At 44.9% G+C, this 20,012-nt stretch overlaps 1 protein-coding gene across 1 annotated transcript in view; it reads left to right on the top strand.

Annotated features, from left to right (window-relative positions):
- Positions 1 to 18,311, top strand: part of LOC132590227 (acyl-CoA (8-3)-desaturase-like) — a 48,033-nt gene extending 29,722 nt beyond the window's left edge. The window contains exons 5-12 of the mRNA XM_060263195.1: positions 1,587 to 1,715; positions 2,252 to 2,309; positions 3,956 to 4,032; positions 6,946 to 7,043; positions 9,599 to 9,695; positions 11,467 to 11,546; positions 13,337 to 13,462; positions 17,931 to 18,311. Coding sequence (XP_060119178.1) covers positions 1,587 to 1,715; positions 2,252 to 2,309; positions 3,956 to 4,032; positions 6,946 to 7,043; positions 9,599 to 9,695; positions 11,467 to 11,546; positions 13,337 to 13,462; positions 17,931 to 17,982 — 717 coding nt within the window. The 3' untranslated portion in view covers positions 17,983 to 18,311. The remainder of the gene's footprint in view (positions 1 to 1,586; positions 1,716 to 2,251; positions 2,310 to 3,955; positions 4,033 to 6,945; positions 7,044 to 9,598; positions 9,696 to 11,466; positions 11,547 to 13,336; positions 13,463 to 17,930) is intronic.
- Positions 18,312 to 20,012: the final 1,701 nt, after the last annotated feature.

Below are 20,012 nucleotides of genomic sequence, written 5' to 3' on the forward strand. Positions count from 1 at the left end.
GGGGAGATATATTAGGGTCAGAAAGTGATCTGTGATTTGTACGATCTGAGATTAGTCTCCAAAAAGATTTACTGTTGTTCGATTTTATAGCATGGAAAAGTTGTTCCCAAATTTGTTGAAAGTACTCAATTAAACTATCAAACTTCAAACAATAAACACTATTAAAACATTTTAAAACGTTTTAAAAACATTTTACGGTGCTGTTAAATAATTACCTAGGTGGGATTGTCCTTTACTAACAGTTAAACCATAGTAGTTCCAATATCTCAGTAGTGTAGGTGGCAGTCTTCTCCCGGTTTAAGTGCCAAAGGCCTGTCGGAATAACTTGGTTTTGCAGGCCCTGCGGAATTGAGAGAGGTCCCACAGGGCCCTTATGGTGTCCGGGAGTGCATTCCATATTCCATATTTCCATATTTCAGGTGCTGCCACTGAGAAGGCCCTAGGCTGCGTAGAGCACAGCCTGGCCTCCCTCGGTCCGCGGATGGACAGTTGATGTTGCGTCCCTGAACGCAGTGCTCTCTGGCGAACATGTGGAGAAAGGCGGTCCCGAAGATAGATAGGCCCCCGATCATATAGGACTTTAAAGGTCAATACCAACAACTTGAAACGGACTCGGAACACAATCGGTAGTCAGTGCAGTTCTTTCAGCACTGGCTGAATGTGCTCCCATCAAGGGAGCCTCATTGACAGCTGCGCTGCTGCGTTCTGCACTAGCTGCAGTTTCCGAGTCACGGTCAAGGATAGCCCCATGTAGAGAGCATTACAGTGATCTATTCTCAAGGTGACCATGGCATGGATTACCATTGCTAGGTCATTGTGTTCCAGGAAAGGGGCCAACTACCGAGACCACCGGAGATGGAAAAAGGCAGATTTGGCAGTGGCTGCAACTGAATGATCTCATTGTACTCTGTAGACAAGCTCTGCAGCCCAGAAGAACTTGTGCCTGAGTGAATTGATACAGCAACCCAAAATGGCACCTGATGCCTGTTAAAACTTCTGGCACTATTTTTTGTACCCTTTGTAACTTTAGTGTTTGTGATGCATCCCAGATGCATGCTCAGATTGCAAGACCACTTGGAGGGTAGATTGCCTCGATTTAGGGGTTAAAAGGGAAAACTGTATTTTTTGGCACACCTAGAGGTTCTTTCAACTATGCAGAACAACCCTCCTTCTCTATGGTTGGCTCCATCACATGGATTTTTCTATCTCCATGGAGAGCAGGATTTAAGAACATAAGAGCTCTGCTGGACAGGCTAGTGGTCCATTTAGTCCAGCATACTGTTCATACAGTGGTCAACCAGTTGTCCTGGATATATTAGATATATAGATGGGTTTTGTTCTATCAGCTGAGTGAAGAGCAACCCTCCAGTGCCAGAAGAAGAACCTGTTTCACCATAGGAAGGCTTCTTTGGATGATGGAAGGGTCCACAGCTGAGTACATTGTTAGAATACAACTTGATGGCTGTATTTTGCATGCTGTACTTTGCAAGATGTTGGCTGTACTTTCAAGAAATAAAAAAATGAAGATTCTGATTGGTTTTGGTACCATTCTGGTTGGAAGGTTTTCATTGCTGATTTTTCCACAGGGTGGACCACCTAGCTGGTGGAACCATATGCACAATCAGCACCATGCTAAACCCAATTGCTACCGCAAGGACCCTGATCTCAATATGCACCCTCTCCTATTCAGCCTGGGAAAGCCACTCTCATGGGAGGTGAGCATATACATGATGTCATTGTACAATTACAATTATAGCTGATTGTTTCAAGGCATAGAATGACAGAGAGAAACAAAAGTTCATAACAGATAAGATTTGAAAGGAAGATTTTTCTTCTTGCATGCGACTGCTACTGTCTAATTCACCACCTCATTCTCTGCAGCAAGGAAAAGAATGAGAAAGCAGAAAGGGGTGTGTGTCTTCTTTCGCTTTCATGACCTGTCACTGGGGGAGGAGGTAGTTGGACCCCTCATCCAAATATGCCTGGGTTAAGGGATGTCCATACTACAGGATTATATGTCTGGAGGGATTTTAAAAAACAGGCACAGCACAAGATAAATTCAGACAGTATTGTTCATGGACAGTAGTATAATCTGAAATGTGGGGCATGTGAATGAATGTTTGTTGAAGGAATGAATGAGAGGGGAAGCAAGCATTCATTGGTATGAATGCATTTATGACAAAGTGAGAAATATATTTGGTCCTGCCTCTTCTGCTAAGCTTGCTTATTGTGGTGCTGTCTCCATTTATAGCTTGGGAAAATGAAGAAGAAATCTTTGCCTTATAACCACCAGCACAAGTACTTCAGCGGTGAGTGTCGTTACTACCCTACACAAACAATGCAACTGCCATAGTCCCATTTCACATTCCCACTTAGGGCATGCATTTTCTCCTTGAACCTTATTGCTGGGGCCAGCAGAGGTCCCAAGGATGGCTTGGAGCAAATATCTCATCCTACTCTGGTACCCACTTTCCCCCTACTTTCTTCTCTTGCACCCCCAGTTCTGTCTCTTATTCTTTCTACCCATCTCCCTTGCTGGACACTTCCTTGTCCTTTATTCTCCCCTCACCACCTTCTTCCTCTGTCTCTCTCACCAAAATTGCCTCTTTCTCTATTTCTCCATCACCCTGCCATTGCTCCAAGCTTCTCACCACCATCACTGACCAGTGAGACTGTGTCAAGTATATCCAATGTGACTCTTCCATTACCTAGCTAGTGGTAGTGGCTTCGAGCAGAAACAATGCGGCTTCCATTTGTAAACCTTCTACCATTTCTATTGCTCTCTCTATATGCCACAGCTTTGGAATTTTGAGTTGTAGTTTCTCTGCTTGTGTAGAAATCACGGTGGAAGAAAAAAACAATTTCCAGTTCTCAGGTTATATAACTTATAAACGATACCTCCTATTACCTTTAAAATCTAAGTCCTTTAAACATTGTAAATTCTAGGTCCCCAAAAGCATTACAAAAGCCTACGTTCTCTTAAAGGATATCTAAAGTAGATCTCTAAAAGAGAAATGGCTAGCACCCCAGCTAGAATTCAGCTCTCTGACATGGCAGCACTGAATGAAATCCGTTCCTTATATACTATCAGAATGTGTGAACCTGTTACCATCAAAGACATCAAAGATGTTCTGAGTATAAACAATTAGCTTATAGGGTCGTTGTTTTGACATATCACTAAACAACTAGAGAACAGAAGCACTTAAGTGTTCGACAATATCCAGTTCATCATCTCTCCATTTTTTAATCACTCAGTTTTCTTCATTTTGAGGAATTGTCTGCAAACTTGGGGCAAACCACTGGTCTGTATTCCCCTTGTCCATCTGTGCATGGATGCATTTTGCAGATTTTATGTTTGATCCACAGTGGGACTTTGTTCAAAATTAAATATAAAGATGATACAATACATTCGATACATCTGACGATGTGATTTCCACTATTTTTTTTTTGCACTGCTGATTCCCTTGCATCTGTTCACACAAAATATATCAGGGGTCGCAGACTATACCAAGAGAGCATGTTGTATAATGCATGAGTCCCCTGCCTTCTCATATCACATCATTATTCCTTTCCTACCAAATGTGGACTGTGGGAAGCTTCTTTGAAAAATGTTGTACTTGGACAATGAGGTTCAAAATTAAGACTATTTATTGAATATCAGATTGTCTTCCAAAGATTTGTCATAACGATGTTAGAGTTATCATTGCCTACTCTATACATATTCATTCTCTGTGTTCCCCTCTGGTCAAACAAAGTTTGCAACTTCTTGAAGCACTACAAAAACCTTCAACTGTGCTTGAACGGAGACCTTTGCCACAGAAAACAGTACACATGCAGGCAAAAAATAGATTTATCATGCTATCCTGAAAACTCTGAAAAATGCTTATTGATGGCAGGGGTGAGATTTTTGATTTCTCCCTCTTTATAATGGCAACATTCTTGTTTCCTCCTCTAGTGGTTGCTCCAGGTGCAATTGTCCCTTTCTTTCAACTGATTACCTTCTACTTCGTATACACAAGGAAAAAATGGTTGGTATGTATTCCTAGTTAGTGTTGCTGTGCTCCTTGTAAACAATGTGCATGGAAATCACATTAACCATATTTGCTCACTTCCTTTCTCTTAGGCTGGGTATCCTATATTTTTGAATTGCTGATTTATTTGCAATTGAAAATTAGCATTATATTCAGATAGAGGTTTACAAGATAATGCATGGGATGGAGAAAGTAGAGAAAGAAATACTTTTCTCCCTTTCTCACAATACAAGAACTCGTGGGCATTCGATGAAATTGCTGAGCAGAAAGGTTAAAACGGATAAAAGGAAGTACTTCTTCACCCAAAGGGTGATTAACATGTGGAATTCACTGCCACAGGAGGTGGTGGCGGCCACAAGTATAGCCACCTTCAAGAGGGGTTTAGATAAAAATATGGAGCAGTGGTCCATCAGTGGCTATTAGCCACAGTGTGTGTGTATATATATATTTATATTTGGCCACTGTGTGACACAGAATGTTGGACTGGATGGGCCATTGGCCTGATCTAACATGGCTTCTCTTATGTTCTTACTTGCATCTTTTATAGCTGGTGGTCTTCATCATGACTGTGGAACTTAGCCAGCTGCCACAATTAGTACATTCTGAGAACATACCAGATTGCAGTTTTCTTAACTTTCTGGTTCAATTAGGGAGCCCAAGTAACTATAGCTCTTGTCAGCCTAGGAAGAAGTTGCGCAGGGGAAGACTGAAAAGAGTAATTTACAGGGAAAACAGATTCCAGTCAGGCCTATCCTGGCAGGTTGCTTTTGGATAAGTAAACTTGGTGGGTTTGTGGGTGGTGGTGGTAAGTATGGCAATAGATACTTCTGTATAGGGTGGTATGTCAGTGTATGTATTTATAATATAGTGTGTTCAACACATCGATGAAGCCGGTGGTAATGAGGCATCAGCTTTTTATTGATTCCAGCATAGTAAGGTTAAGCATAAAACTGCCGGGTGGTCAACGGGGCCTGAACTATATACAACTCTGGGTCCCACGTAAGCACGGCATTGGTTCATTCAAACCGGCCGGATCCCTGTGATTGGTCCCGGGCTGCAGGTATTTGGATCCTGCTGCCCATTCTTCTTTGTTCCCCAAGCTTGGTCTGTGTGGCTCCAATGAGCCCGGCTGGAATACCCACAACAGTCTATAGGTGATCTGGTTTCCATACATAACAGTATTTAACCATTTTCTAATCATTCTGTCAAACACTTGCAAACGCCCGTCAAGTTTTTCCAAGTGTTCAACAGAAATTTTCACAACCATTATTAGTCTGAACTAACAGTAACTAACCAGGAAAGCAATCTTGGGTCATGGGAAGCAGACTAAAGAAAATGTTAACTCAGTTTTGGTAGCAATGAAAAGCAAATTCTATGCTAGGTATTAGCAGGAGGGGGTCTGAAAATGAAACAGCTGGTATCCTAATGCATTTATATAGACCAAGGGTAGCCAAATTGTGGCTCTTTCACACATATTGTATGGCTCTCAACCCCCATCCCCCACCCCATCGGCCAGCTTGGAAAAGCATTTCTCCAGAACTTTTCTTTTGAGCAGGAACGCATAGGAATGCAGTTCTGGGTGGCTTGGCATCAGAGGTTGTGGCCTAATATGGAAATGAGCTGGACTTTTTCTACAATAAAAACCCTGCATTTGTTTCTTTAAATCACTTCTCCAAGCCAAGCCAACCAGTGGAGTAGAAGTGTCTATCATAAACTGAAAGTAAATTTAAGATCTAAGCCATTGTCTCTGATTAATTATCTTGAAGAAGATATTGGATTTATATCCTGCCCTATACTTTGAATCTCAGAGTCTCAGAGTGGTCACAATCTCCTTTACCTCCCCCCCACCCCACACACACAACAGACACCCTGTGAAGTAGATGGGACTGAGAGAGCTCTTACAGCAGCTGCCCTTTCAAGGACAACTCCTATGAGAACTATGGCTGACCCAAGGCCATTCCATCAGCTGCAAGTGGAGGAGTGGAAATCTCCCAGATAAGGGTCCGCACACTTAACCACTACACCAAACTGGCTCTCTTAACTGAGACAAGGAATATGGTGATGGCCAGATGGAAATCCCTTGAAGGCCAAGTTTGGCCTCTGGGCCACCATTTTCTTGTTCCTCTTTTTTTGATGAAGTGAAAGAAACATTATCCTGAGCTAAGTATCCAGTGATGAAAATGGAGGTATTCTACTGGACTTTGACCTCATCAATCTTTGGAGGTGCACTGGAGACAACTCTCCATTTTTAAGTATCTATAAGGCCTGTTGCTGATATAAGTGAGGGTACAATTGAAAAGATTTCTGTGAAGTCACACCTGTGGGATGTATTAGGTATGAACTGGATCAGCCAGCCCCTTGAGCAGAACAGTTGGTTCCAGACATGTCCTAAATTAAAAGACTCAGGTGAACGGCCAATTCTAACTGAATGTTTTCCACTGTATTCTTGCATGGAAATCATTCTGTAATAACATCATGCCAGAACAGGTTATCTGCAATTTTTAGTGACATAAACAAACAAACAGAGAATTTGATATGGGTTGGCCAGGGATTGCATTAAAGCTAAATCTACCCTAGAGTTACAAATTATGACATGTTCAAACCTGAAGGTTTTATCAGCACTCTTGTATTTGCCAAGAAATTCAGGCTGATGTACATGGAATTGATTCTCACAACAGTCCTGAGAGCAACCTTAAACTATGGCAAGGCAACTGGACTGAGGTCACACAGTGAGCTTCATGGTGGGCAGGGATTTAAATCCAATTTTATGCTATACACATACAATACTATAATTATTTTATCTGGCAGCTCTCATATAGATTTACAAACTGCCTTCTGGCACAAAAAGGATATGTTGTAGTGGTCTACGATAATTCCCTTTTTAATTTTTTTTTAAAAAATTACTATCTGGCAGGAGCTTCTTTTCATGTTGATCTTCTATGTCCGCGTCTCTCTCATGTATATTCCTTTGATGGGATTTAAGACCTTCATGGCACACTACTGGATGGCCAGGTAATAAAACTCCTTCCTGGTTGTTGTTTTTTCTAGAGTATAATATGCTGTGGAATATTAAAGAAGAGCACGTTTCTTGTGTTATGATTTTTTGTGTGTGTTAGTTGCGTGCAAGGTCAGAAAGACTCAAGCGCATGTGCAGATCAGGTTCTCCTGGAAGGTAGAAGAACTCATGGCCATTTTTCATTCATGTGCTAACTTGACTATGTTCATAGCAAACAAGTTATCTTAATCAGAGGGATTAAGCAAAGTCTGCAGCTATAAACTCTGCCACTAAAGAGATTAGAGATTATAAGAACATTATTATTGTTTTCTTTTTTTTCTTTTTTCTTTTTGCTGGATCAGACCAACGTTCATCTAATCCAGCATTTCCGTTGATTCCAATGGGAAACAAATTTCTGGTTGTATCTTTTTTTCTCCATCCAGTTGATGACATCAACAAACATCATTTCCCCTCTACCCTAGAGACCTTCCCTGCCAAATTTCAAGCAGATCAGAGGAAGGATCCTAGTTTTACAGGCAATTAAAATCACTGCATCCAGAGCAGACAGAGGTGCATGTTTGGTACCCTGGAAGGCAAACTGCATTGTAGAACAGACACAGGGAGGTACTGGGTACTCAAAGAAAGGAAAGCAAAGTTGCATAGAAGGCACAGAGGAGCCATTTGGATCTTTAGAACGGCAGAGAGCATTGTAGACATAGTGGGTACTGTGGATTGCATTTGCATTCATAGGCAGCTAGGCAGAGTTAAAGAGGGGTCTAGAAGTAGATTCTTTGGACACCACCTCAGATAGGGTTGCCAATCCCCAGCTGGGGGCAGGGGATCCACCAGTTTGGAGGCCCTCCCCCCCCCTTCAGGGTCACCAGAAAGCGGGGGGGGGGGAGGGAAATGTCTGTTTGGCAATCCGTTATACTCTATGGAGACTGATTTCCATAGGATATAATGGAGAATTGATCTGTGGGTATTTAGAGTAAATTACTTGAATAAGAACATGTATATCACAAATTAGATACACAGAGACAGACTCAGTGTGTGTGTGCATTGACTTCAATCTGTAACATACACAGACAAAACTATTAGTTGTGTATACTGCAGTTACATTGCAAGACACCCAAATAACCCTAAGACCTACCATCATAAAAGGGGGAGACTTAGTGGCAAATTATACAGATTACCTTTTGGCATAAGTGTAGTTCAGACAGGAAAGGAAAAAGGAACTGATCAGAAGTGGAGTTAGCACATTCTTGTTTACACAGAATTCATTTTTCAGTCAGAGCTGCCAAGCTCCCAGGAGGGGGCGTTCTCCCACTTTGGGGGTTCCCAACCCACCGGCCTGTAGTGGGCCAGCGGGGGGATCCCCTTCCAACGTCACCAGTGCAATGACAGCACTTGTAAGTGATGTCATTGTGCCAGTGATGTCACACGCCAGCCACTCTAGGAGCTTCCGGGAAAACTCTACGGTTTTCCTGGATGCTCTAGCAATTTGGGAGGAAAACTCTATGGTACTCACAAAAAAAGTCCTCTGGAGACAGCAGGAGACTTAGCAACCCTATTTTCAATAGTTATTATATTACCCCCTCTAAAACTCACATAAAACAACCCGGGACTGGGTTGTGCTATCTGGACATACTCCCTCCCTCATGTTAGATTGTTGCTGTGAAGATCTTCTGAGTGAAATCCTGCACAGCACTGATCACCTATAGATGGGGTCAGAGGAGGGGGAAAGGGATGCTGGTTCCCCCTTTCCAATTTAGTAACAGATTAGTGCTGTGAGGGGATGGACTTTGCCAGTGCTGGATTAAACCCTGTGGAGGCCCCTAGGCAGTCAAAATCTTGGGGGCACCCTTGCAAATTATCTCAGAGTCAGAGCGCTTGCCCCCACTGCCCCTGGCCCCCGCTGCAGCCTGCAGGCACCTTCTCAACAGCCCCTTTGACAAAGCTGCGGGGGAGAAGCAGAGAAAGGCAAACTTGGTGACACCAGCAGCAGCCACTCCAGGCAAGTCAGGCAAAGAGCGGCTCAGTTGCTGGCTGTGTGTGCAGGCTCCAAGGGCTGCAAGCAGGGGGGAAACTTTGGGGGGGGGGGGAGCCCATAGGCCACTGTCTATTTGGCCTAATTGTTAATCCGGCCCTGGACTTTGTCCATTATAGTACTAATAAAATAGGCAGAAAGAAGAAAGGAACACCTGGATATAAACAAAAATTATGTTACTGAGCAAATAGTTAATTATTACATGGGCCAGCAAGAACATTGTGATTTAAATGTTTTATGGCCATGTTATAACACTGTGTCTGGGACTTATCAATGCATGTTGGGGTTCATAGGATTGGATGCTCCTGTGTGCAAAAAAGGGGGAGGAAACACTCTGTGTAAAACAACAATGAAACTAGAAGCTCCAGCCTTGTCATCTTTGCATATTACATATTTTTGTACAGAGAAGCATTCAGTTGCATGGGCCCCTCCCCCTCCCCCCCACAATCAGCCCTGCAATCTGAGATAGCACAGCCCAGGTAAAAATTTGCCACTTCACTGATAGCAAGACCTTTGTCTCCACAGGTTCCTGCAAGCTTGTTGGTTCATCTGGGTTACACAAATGAACCACATCCCAATGCACATCGACTATGACAAGAATATGGACTGGGTCTCGGCTCAGGTACTGTCTGTGAAACCTCATGTTGGGACTGGAAACCCCTCTCCAAACACATATGTTTACGATTTGAGGATGGATTCACAAGTAATTTTTTGTACTAGAGTACAGATACCTGGAATATATGTGGATACCAATTTGTTTATATTTAGATCATCATTCTGCTTCAATAACCCACTTGTGATTTGATTAATCCCCGTTAGGTCACAATTGTAAAATAACTGATTGGAACCATCTTCAGAATAACATAGAAAAAATTAACTTCAGGTTAAATCCAGCAACCTATTTGTAAACTCTCCTGCTTTTGCCCCACTCAGCAGTCATGGAACCCACATAGATTAATAGCTACGCATGTTGCTCTCCACTCCCTCTTCCTTCAGTGCAACCGTGTCTCATGAACAGCAGTTTCATCCCTTCTCACTGCAGCCCACCAATTCACAAGATTATTATTCCAGGGGGATTCTGCAACCCTGGATATCGAGTCTTCAAAGGCGGCCCCATGTACTGCAGCGATCTAACATCTAGATGTTAGCAGGGCAAGCACCACAGTAGTAAGATCTTCCTGCTGAAGAACATCTGCAGCTGGTTCACCAGCTGAAGCTGATGAAAGGCAACTCTAGTCAATGTTTTCCCCTGTGTATCCAACAGGAATCCCAGGGCCTGAAGCACCCCAAACTACAAACCTGCTCTTTTAGAGGAAATGCATGCCATCCAGAACGGGAGATATCACTGTTCCCATGTCAGACCTTCCCCCCCCCATGAGTACCATCTCTGTTTGGCCAGGATTAAGTTTCAGGTTGTTAGTCCTCATCTACCCCAAAGCTGCCTCCACTGTTCACAGTTTCCACAGCCTCCCTGGGAGCTGCTGGGAATGCAAGATAGAGCTGAGCGTCATCTGCATATTGGTGGTAACTCAGCCCAGATCTCTGGAGGATCTCCTCCAGTGGCTTCACATGAGCAGGGTTGTCAGGCTCATGCCTGTAAATCATATAGAGTTGCCAGCTTCCAAGTGGGAGTGGGGGATCCCCTGATTTTGCGAGCTCCTGCCCCCTGCCGCCCAGTTGGCTGGCAGGGAGAAGCCCCACCTCCAACAGCCGCAACCTGGTGCAAGATCTCCAACATGATGATGTTGCACAGAAGTGACCTCATCATGCCAAGGACATTGCATAGATACCCTCTGGCATTTTGGGCAAAACTTTATGGTAACCAGAGTTTGTCCCAAGATACCAGAGCATCACTGCATTGAAGTACCTGGCATGATGATGTCACATGGAAGTGACATCATCATGTCTGGGACATTGTGCACGGCAATGTTGCCCTGCTGCACCCACTCCTGGAAAGCTCCTCACACCTCCACCCCTGCTGACCAGAGCTTTGGACCTGGGCACCCTAGGATCATGGAAGCTTTGAGGGGGCACAGCCTGGAAAGGAAAGTGTTGGAGACAGCTTCTGGGTGATTAGCTGGAAGTGACATCACAGCCTCCCCCCCATGATGGCCCCCCGATCAGAAGTAATTCCTACAGCATCACAAGTGCTGTGACTTCACTCAGAAGTGACATCACAACATATGCAATGCTTTTACCCAGTATCTTTCCTGCTGCTTAATTGATCAAGTGCAGGTGACTGAGGGCTGGAGTAAGAATTTAGCCGCTGCAGACAGGCAAATGGTAAGCCTAGATGGCAAGAAATACAAGGAGGAAGAGCAGCTCCTGAGTAGAAATAAATGAGACTATGAAATAAGACAACTTACATCTTTCTTTCTGACTTTCTTCCTTAGCTGGCAGCAACGTGTAATGTGGAACAGTCTTGGTTCAATGACTGGTATACTGGCCACTTGAATTTCCAGATTGAACACCAGTGAGTATGGTACATGAATGAAAGTGGGTGCACGCTGAGAATATTCCGGGCAGAGATCTTCATCAAAATGGAGGAATTGGTTTTTAAGGGCCTAACTAAAAGTTAAGGATGATGTTGTGGCATGTGTGTCTCCCTGCAACTGGTAAAATCGGAGTGCATCAGTACAACAACAGTATTGTATATGATGTGTCTCCGGATCAGTGATAACAAGCTCTTTATTAAGAGTAGTATAGTCAATGGCTTCATTACAAGAGTGGGTGTGGGGGCAACAGGGCCAAACGTATATACATCTCTGGGTTCCTGCGCAAGCACATTATTGGGTCATTCAAACCGGTGGGGGCTTGTGATTGGTCCAGGACTGCAGAGATTTGGATCCTACAGCCCATTGTTCCCAAGTCTCCAAGCTCAGTCCGTATGGCTCCAATGAGCCAGGGAGGAACACCCAAAGTCTTCCCTTGAGTCCACATACATAACATCCGTCTCCCCTTAGTTTGCAAGCACCTAGTGGACATAGTCTTTTAGGTACGCAGGCTTGCGGTGCTCTTGCGTCAACCACCTGAGCGCTAGAGTGGGCAGTGAAGTAGTCACTGCTTCAGGTGTGGCAAGCGGAGGACCCGGAGCTGCTGGGATCTCGGCCGGCTAGACCGGGTCCCTCCCAGGTCTTGGGTGCCGGCGGGGTTGTGGCTGCCAGTCTCTCTGCTTCCACTGGCTCATGGGATGTTGTGTCTGGCACTGTTGTCAGATCTGCTGTGCTCTCACTTTTGCCTTTAGGCACCTCATGTGACCGTAACTGGTCAATGCGCTGCTGCATGGTGAAGCCTCCCTCTGAGGTGACCTCATATATGATGGCCTCTAATACCCTGGATACGTTTGCTGGTATCCATGACCCTCACCCCCAAGTTTTTGGCAAACACCAAGTCCCCTGTATCAAACCCCCGGGGAACCTGGACTGCCTCTGGTACCTCTTGTAGGTCTGGGGTGTAGTCCAGGTGCATGCGGTCAAGCAGGGTTGTTGGTCGTTGGCCCATGAGAAGCTCAGCCAGGCTATGGCCGGTGATGGTACTGGGGGTGGAATGTTGTTCCAGGAGGCACTCAGCGAGACGGGCTTCCCAATCCCCATGGATGAAGCGACGGAGCGTTTCCTTCATAGCCCGCACCATCCTTTCCATTTGACCATTAGTAGCTGGGTGAAATGGGGTTGACCTTATATATTGTATTAAGTTTCGGCCACTCCTCTGGCATGTGCACAGCCTGTGCCTATCTCGGGCATATGCTGTCTGTTCACCATGGTTCACCTCAAGCTGCACCGGCTTTTTTAAAGCCAAGACTCCACAGTGGCAAGCTGCCTGTCTGCTCGCAGCCCAAGACTAGTTGGGCAATTTGATATTAAGCAACTCCCCACTGTAGATTTCAGACAGACAGTGATTCAATTGTCAGTGATGTTGTTGCACGATCCTTTGCTAATACAATATTTGAGATATGCTCTGACTTAGAGGCTTGATATGCAAATTAGTTCTTGCTGTGCTTTTTTACAAGAAAACCCCACTTGTGAAACAGTGGTGATGTCAGGGGGTGTGGTTTAATATGCAAATGAGTTCCTGCTGGGCTTCTTCTACCAAAAAAGCCCTACACACACACACACACACACACACACTAGAAGCGGTGGAAGTGTTATATAGTCCTATTTTTACCTTTACTGTTTTAGTATTTTGCAATCTGTATTGTTCTAATTTTATTTCCATAAGAACTAATAAATAAAATAACTGCCTCCTCTTCTTTTGTTCCCACAGTCTTTTTCCCATGATGCCTCGACACAACTACTGGAAGGTGGCCCCCCTGGTGAAATCCCTCTGTGCCAAGCATGGTGTTGATTACCAATGCAAGTCACTGCTTACTGCCTTTGGAGACATTTTACAGTAAGTAGGCATCGGCTGTTAAGACCTCAACTATACATGAATGGAACTCCCAATCCCAACCTTTTTTAAAAAAAAAAAGAACTGTGCACTCAGGGCACAGTAATAACTAGCTAATTTTGTGCCTGAGGCAACAATATAAAATTGTTCCACTCAGGTACATAAGTAACAAGAGTAATAACAACTCATTATTTTTAGTCATGATATACATATTCTGCACCCTCAGCTTTGTGTACCTGAGACAAGGGCTTCACTTGCCTTGCCCTTGTTAAAACTTTGACTCAGGGACATAATATGGATGGTGAATGTGATGAAAGGGGAGGGAGGCTTAAACCCAGGGCTGAACCTAGACTGTTTGGCACCCTAGGCAAGGCTGACTACTTGCCCTCCCCCACACTGATAACCAGTTTTCAAAAAACATGACAGACGGCAACCCCACAGGTTGGGCTGACCTGCTCTCTTTCCTGGGCCAAGCTTCCCCAGCTGAACTTCTATTGGTGCCACAGCCGGTAAAGGAGCCCATGCTGTGCTGCTAGTGGTGGGGAGCAGCCATGTAACTCCCCCTTTATTAAATAGCCACCACCAGGGGCCTCGCTGAGGGCTTGAATCATCACTACACAACAGCTCTGTGATAAGAAGCTCAAAGGCGACCTGGGGAGGCCTCACCTCTCACTGCCTGATGTACTCCCCCCGCCATGAGCATGCTCAGCAGTGGCACCTGTAGCCACAGTCTGCCCTCACTTCTTTTTCATGTGCACCATAGATACAGGTGAAACCACCCACCCGTCCTTACCCTACTCATCGAGCATGCACATTATCAGTGGCTGAAGCCTTGCCAGTGGACTTCCTGAGCCCTCAGTTTGGCTTTGAGCATGCTCCTTAGCAGCATGCTCCTTTGCCCTTCTTTTTACTGTGCCCTGTTGAAAAGATCAGGAAGGGAGAATGAAAGTCCCTGTCTGTGACACAGTGTGATACAGTAGAAATCATCTGTAGTCAGTCATGGCTTGCAGGAAGGACTAGACACATTTGCAGTCAGAGGAGAGGAAGATGAGAGGCAGGCCTTGAATTCAGCAGGAATTCACAGGAGCACAGCTCCTGAACCTTTCTGAGGGTTCCCCCTCCTCTTCCCCACTTATCTATTTTGTCCATTGAATAGTAGGTGCAGCTGCATAACAATCCCTGGATGAGCTGCACTGCCTATTTTTCTACAAAATGACCCCTGATGAGAGGTGTTTGGTGGAAGGTGGCAGTGAGGCTGTCTCACCTGGCTGCTGCTTCTTCTTTAAGAAACGCTCCTTCTGCTGACTGAAAGGATGGCTGAGAGAAGAGGAAGCATTCAGACCCACCTCATGACCTCCTAGGGTTGCCAAGTCCCAATTATTCCCCAGTAGGGGAATTTGGGGGACATTCTGAGAGGGGGAGGGGCTGTCCTCAACATGATGACATCATGTAGAATGATGTCATCATGCTGGGAAATGCAGCACTGCACACCCACGCCCTCCCTGGCTTTCCCCAAACATTCAAAGAAACCTTCCCTTTAAATGGTTGGGGAGGAAACAGGTGCTGGGTTCCGCAGCTCTTCCAACCCCCAATCGAGACTTGGAAGGCAGGAGCAAGCAGCTTCTGCGGTCTCCAAGAGAGCTGGTTCTGGGTGCATTTGCCTTGCAAACCACAAATTCGCAGCTGAGGGGTAGTCATAGTCTATGCCCGTGGGGCTACCGAGAACTACTGGGGGCATGGCTCCCCCTGCCTGGTATTCTCTCTCCCTTCTCCCCATGAGGCCACACCATCCTGCTGCAGGCTGCCTTTCAAGGCCTGCTGGGTGGCCAGGCCAACCAGGCCTTGCTGGGTGAGTGGGTGAGCGCTGCCAGCTCTGAAGAAGCACTAGCCGTGGGGAGGCAAACTGCACCCCTGGACTGCAGGCATCCTAGCCAGTGGCCTAATTTGCCTAGTCAGTAGTCCGGCCCTGCTTAAGCCTCCTACTTGCCCAATTTTCCTGACCTGAAAGATGGTCTCTGCTCATATGGCTTGTAGAAAATAAGAAATGCTGGGGGCTCCGTTCATGGAATCTCCAGAGTGTGTCTGTTTCAGCTCTTATGAATTAAACAGCTTTTGTTGTATAAACCCATTTTAACCTCCACTTGGGTCTGACTGCTGAAAGAAGGGAAAATGAAGCAGTAGCTGAAAATAGGCAGACCAATGGGAGAAAATAGGGGATGAGGTTGTGGCTGCAGTGATGTCATTTCTGGTAATTGGAGCTGCAACACGCCGCATATTCCCCAAATCTCAATGTTTGGAGGAATTTCTAGAGTATCACTGGCACGATGGAGGAATTTCCAGAGCATCACTCCCAGTGACACTCCCCTCCCTATGCTCTGCCACCCAAAAGCTCCCAAGGGTTGCCAGCTAGTGCTGAAAATCAGACCCAGAATATTAATAGATTATTAAGGTGGCAGTTTTCCAATTAACCCTTTTTGTTTGGTAAGTAAAAGACACAGGGCGTTTTCCCACAGAGCTTACCTCGGAGCGACGTCCCTCTTCACCGCGCAGTGTCTGCGCGTATTTCCCACCAACCGCTCCGCATAACCAGGAAGAGCCACGGCTTTTGCGTCGCTAACGTAAACTGGTTTTTAGAGGTTTACATCTGCGACGCAAAAGGTCCGGCACTTCCTGGTTATGCGGAGCAGTTGGTGGGAAATCCGCGCAGACGCTGCGCGGTGAAGAGGGACGTCGCTCCGAGGTAAGCTCTGTGGGAAAACGCCAACATTCTCAAAGGCTAACAATCTTGCAGAGTCTTTCCTTCTACTCTGTCTTTATTGAGGTTTGCCTTTTCTCTATCTCCTTCTTCTGTTTAAACATAAACATTTTCTATATGTTCTGAAAGCCCTTTTCAAACATGCAAAGTGGGGGAAAGAATCTGTGATGGTGATGAGGGACAGGGCTGGATTAACAATTAGGCCAATGGGCCCCTATGCCTTTAGGGGCCCCGGGTCAGTCCCCCCCCCCCCCCCCCGGTTTCCCCCCTGGTCGCAGCCCTCCCAGCCTGCATGCAAAGCCAGCAGCTGAGCTGCTCTTGCCTGGTGCGGCTGCTGTTGGTAGCGTCGCCAAGTTTGCCTCTCTCTGCCTCTCCCCAGCAGCTTTGTCAAAGGGGCTTTTGAGAAGGTGCCTGCAGGCTGCAGTGGGGACCGCAGGTGGCAGGGCAGGCACTCCAACTCTGAGATAATTTGTGAGGGGGCCCCTGAGATTTTGACTGTCTAGGGGGCCTCCACCTGGCACTGATGAGATACCAGGACTGTGGTGGTAACTCTACCTCTGACATATATATTCATATTCACTGGAAGGTGGTGTTACATATCCCCCCTCCCCAATTTCCCTGAACAGTGAGAGATTCCACTTTAGTGCTTATATTATTTGTATTTTGGTTCCCTTTGGAGGACAGAGCATGGAAGACTTAAAGTGTTTTTGTAGTATTTGCTTTAGTTTAAAACAGACAGGTAGAGCACATCTGCAGGGCCAGAGACTCCTACAAGGCAACAGATTTTCCACCCCCCATATCACATCCCAGAGTAAGAGATGGTGTGCACCCCAAGGTGCTTCGGTCAAGAGACCCAGTTTGGTGTAATGGTTAAGAGTGCAGAGTCAAATCTGGGAGAACTGGGTTTGATTCCCCACTTCTCCACATGCAGCTGATTGTGTAACCTTGGGTCAGCCACAAGATCTCTCAGAGGTGTTCTCTCAAGGGAACAGAAAGGAGATTGTAAACCACAGGATATAAATCTGATCTCCTCCACCACCATTTTTTCCTTCTTCACACATGATGCATTCACAGTACACTAAAACATCTGGAGCTTTGCTGTTCTTACACAATAAAAATCTGGATGTAAAATGCATTATTTAGTGTAGTGTGAATGCACCAATGGTAGTGTCTTTCTGCTTCTCCCCTAGTCTGTTCCAGAATTTAAGCTGCTATTCACATACAGACACATATCTGCTCCATTCCTTTAGCTGAGAGTCACCTCCTCCAATCCCTTATAAGGTTTTGGACCATTTCCTGATACTTAAAACCCATTAAAATGTGGTATCCAGAATTTCCAAGAATCATTTCCTTTCTTTTGTCATGTGCTCTAGAGCTCCTGAGGCATGCCATTTTAGGCCAAGCCCATAGGATAGAACCATTTATTGTACATTTACAACAGTAAGTAAAGAGCCTATGTGTAACCAAGTGCATGTGTGTTGGATTTTCTCTGTACTTTAACTGTGAAGTTAAAGCAGGGTTCCCAGTTGCATGGAAAGAATCACACACACATACATGTTACATTGACCTACCCTATAGCACGTTCCAATGAATGCATGTAGGTCAGAGTGTGCTGCTGTGATCCTGCCTCCTGCATATTATAGTTTTGCCACAGAATGTCAGAAAACAGCTATACTTTATGAACTGTAATTAATGAGATGCCTTTTCCTTTTACAGCTGTCTAAAGGAGTCAGGAGACACCTGGCTTGAAGCCTATTTACATGCATAAGAAAAAGGCAGATCTTCAAGAAAGGACAATCTTTTTTCATGCTGCTGCTACCACAGAGCTCCAGCATTTGGTGGGAAAGGCAGGCCTAGCTTTGATCATCACATCATGAATGAAGTGCTTTCTCTTCAGTAGCTGAGACTTGATCTAATGCACTGGACCCTATTGCCTAACTATGAGGTACTAAGAATGAATCAGGCAGAAAATGGACTTTCTTCTGGGATAAGAAGCTACTTTGTTTTGGTTTAGGGTAATTTTTATGAGTTCCTTTCCAACTGGAATGATTTGGGGGCTTCAGTTGCCTGGAAATTATTAAAAGCCAGTGTGGTGTAGTAGTTTGGGGAGCCCAAGGCCCAAATCCCCACTTGCCATGAAACTCACTGAAAGACTTTGGGAGAAGTATCTTTTGCAATCTAACCTACATAACAGGACTGTTGTGAGAATTAAATGGAGAAATGGGAGACTGTATATGACCTCCTGACCTCCTTGAAGGAAGGGTGAGATACAAATGTAATATATAAATAAAATTTTGGAATGGAAATGTTGTGCATCTAGTTCTAATATGGAGGCTTGCAGACTTCATCCAGGGGTGGGGGGACCACTGTCACTCCAGCCATACTACCCCAACACCTTCCTTTCTTTGCCTTTCCTTTCCTTGCCTCTCATCTAATTAAAGCTCCTTCATTAAAAGTCTTGAGCAGTCAAAAACCCTTCAGTTAAGTAGCATCATTTGGACACAACACTAAACCAATGGAAAAATCTTGCAACAGTAAGGGTAAGGTTAGGGAATCTGTTAGGTAAATGGAGCAAAATTAGCTTGTGATGAGACAAAGATGGAAAATTATCCAGGTACTATGTTAAAAATCTATTTCTAAGGCTAATATAAAGACAACACTCCAATAAAATATGTATTAAAGTACCAATTTTCTCCTGAGAACATTCACAAAGGTAGTCTGAGTAAAGACTCTTTCTTAATCTTTATTCAGAACTGGAGTGAGCTGTTGTACATTCAACTGAGATAATAAGAATGCTGTAAAATAATTTGGGATAGTTAGATAAAAAGCATAGGCAGGGCCGACCCTAGACTATCTGGTGCCCTAGGCAAGGCTAACTTCTGCCCCCCCCCGGGCACTGATAACCAATTGATAACACACAAACATAAAATGTAAACATAATTATAACTTTGTAAGAATCACAGATGGAGCATCAGGCAAGAATAAAAGCAGCCTTGAGCTGCTGGCACAACCTCTTCCATTTCCTGAAAGTTTTCTTGAAAATGAAATATTTTGGCAAGCAATACTCTCCAGCTCCCATTCTAGACACCAATTGTAAAGAGAGAGAGCACATTAAAAACCATCTAGGATGGTTGCCTTATATTGAATCAGACCATTGGTCCATCAAAGTCAGTACTGTCTACTCAGACTGCCAGTGGCTCTTCAGAGTCCCAGGCAGAGGTCTTTCACATCACCTACTGCTTGTTCCTTTCAATTGGAGATGCTAGGGATTGAACCTGGGACTTTCTGCATGCCAAGCAGATGCTTTACCAATGAGCCATGGCCTGTGCTGGTCAGAGCCTTCAGCACTACATAACTTGGGGGCATCAACACAAAGAACATGTTTGCAAGAAGGGGCTTTGTCAATGTTCTAAGGCCCCTTAGACCTTGATCCTGCTGCAATAACATCTGAAGGTTACCCTGTCAAAACAGATTTTGTAATTTAAAGTACTCACATTCAGCTTAAAGAAGAGACAAAAATAACTCTTTCCACTACTCAGATAACAACTTGTCTTTCTAAATGGTAGGGTTTCTCACACAGCAGGTACAATACATGTATCTGAATGCTTGTAATCTCCCCTCAGACACTGGTGAAGGCAACAGGGAACACAGCTGCATTTGGCTGAGCATCAAGTAGTACACTCTAATAGTGGCTAGTGCTGTCTAGACACGTGGGACCCCTTTGCTTTGACCAATCACTGCTTGATCGTTCAGAGAAGCACAAACAGAAACTATGGAGCAAGTCCTACTATGTGTCTT

The sequence above is a fragment of the Heteronotia binoei genome, chromosome 21 (assembly GCF_032191835.1).
Source record: "Heteronotia binoei isolate CCM8104 ecotype False Entrance Well chromosome 21, APGP_CSIRO_Hbin_v1, whole genome shotgun sequence".
NCBI lineage: Eukaryota > Metazoa > Chordata > Lepidosauria > Squamata > Gekkonidae > Heteronotia > Heteronotia binoei.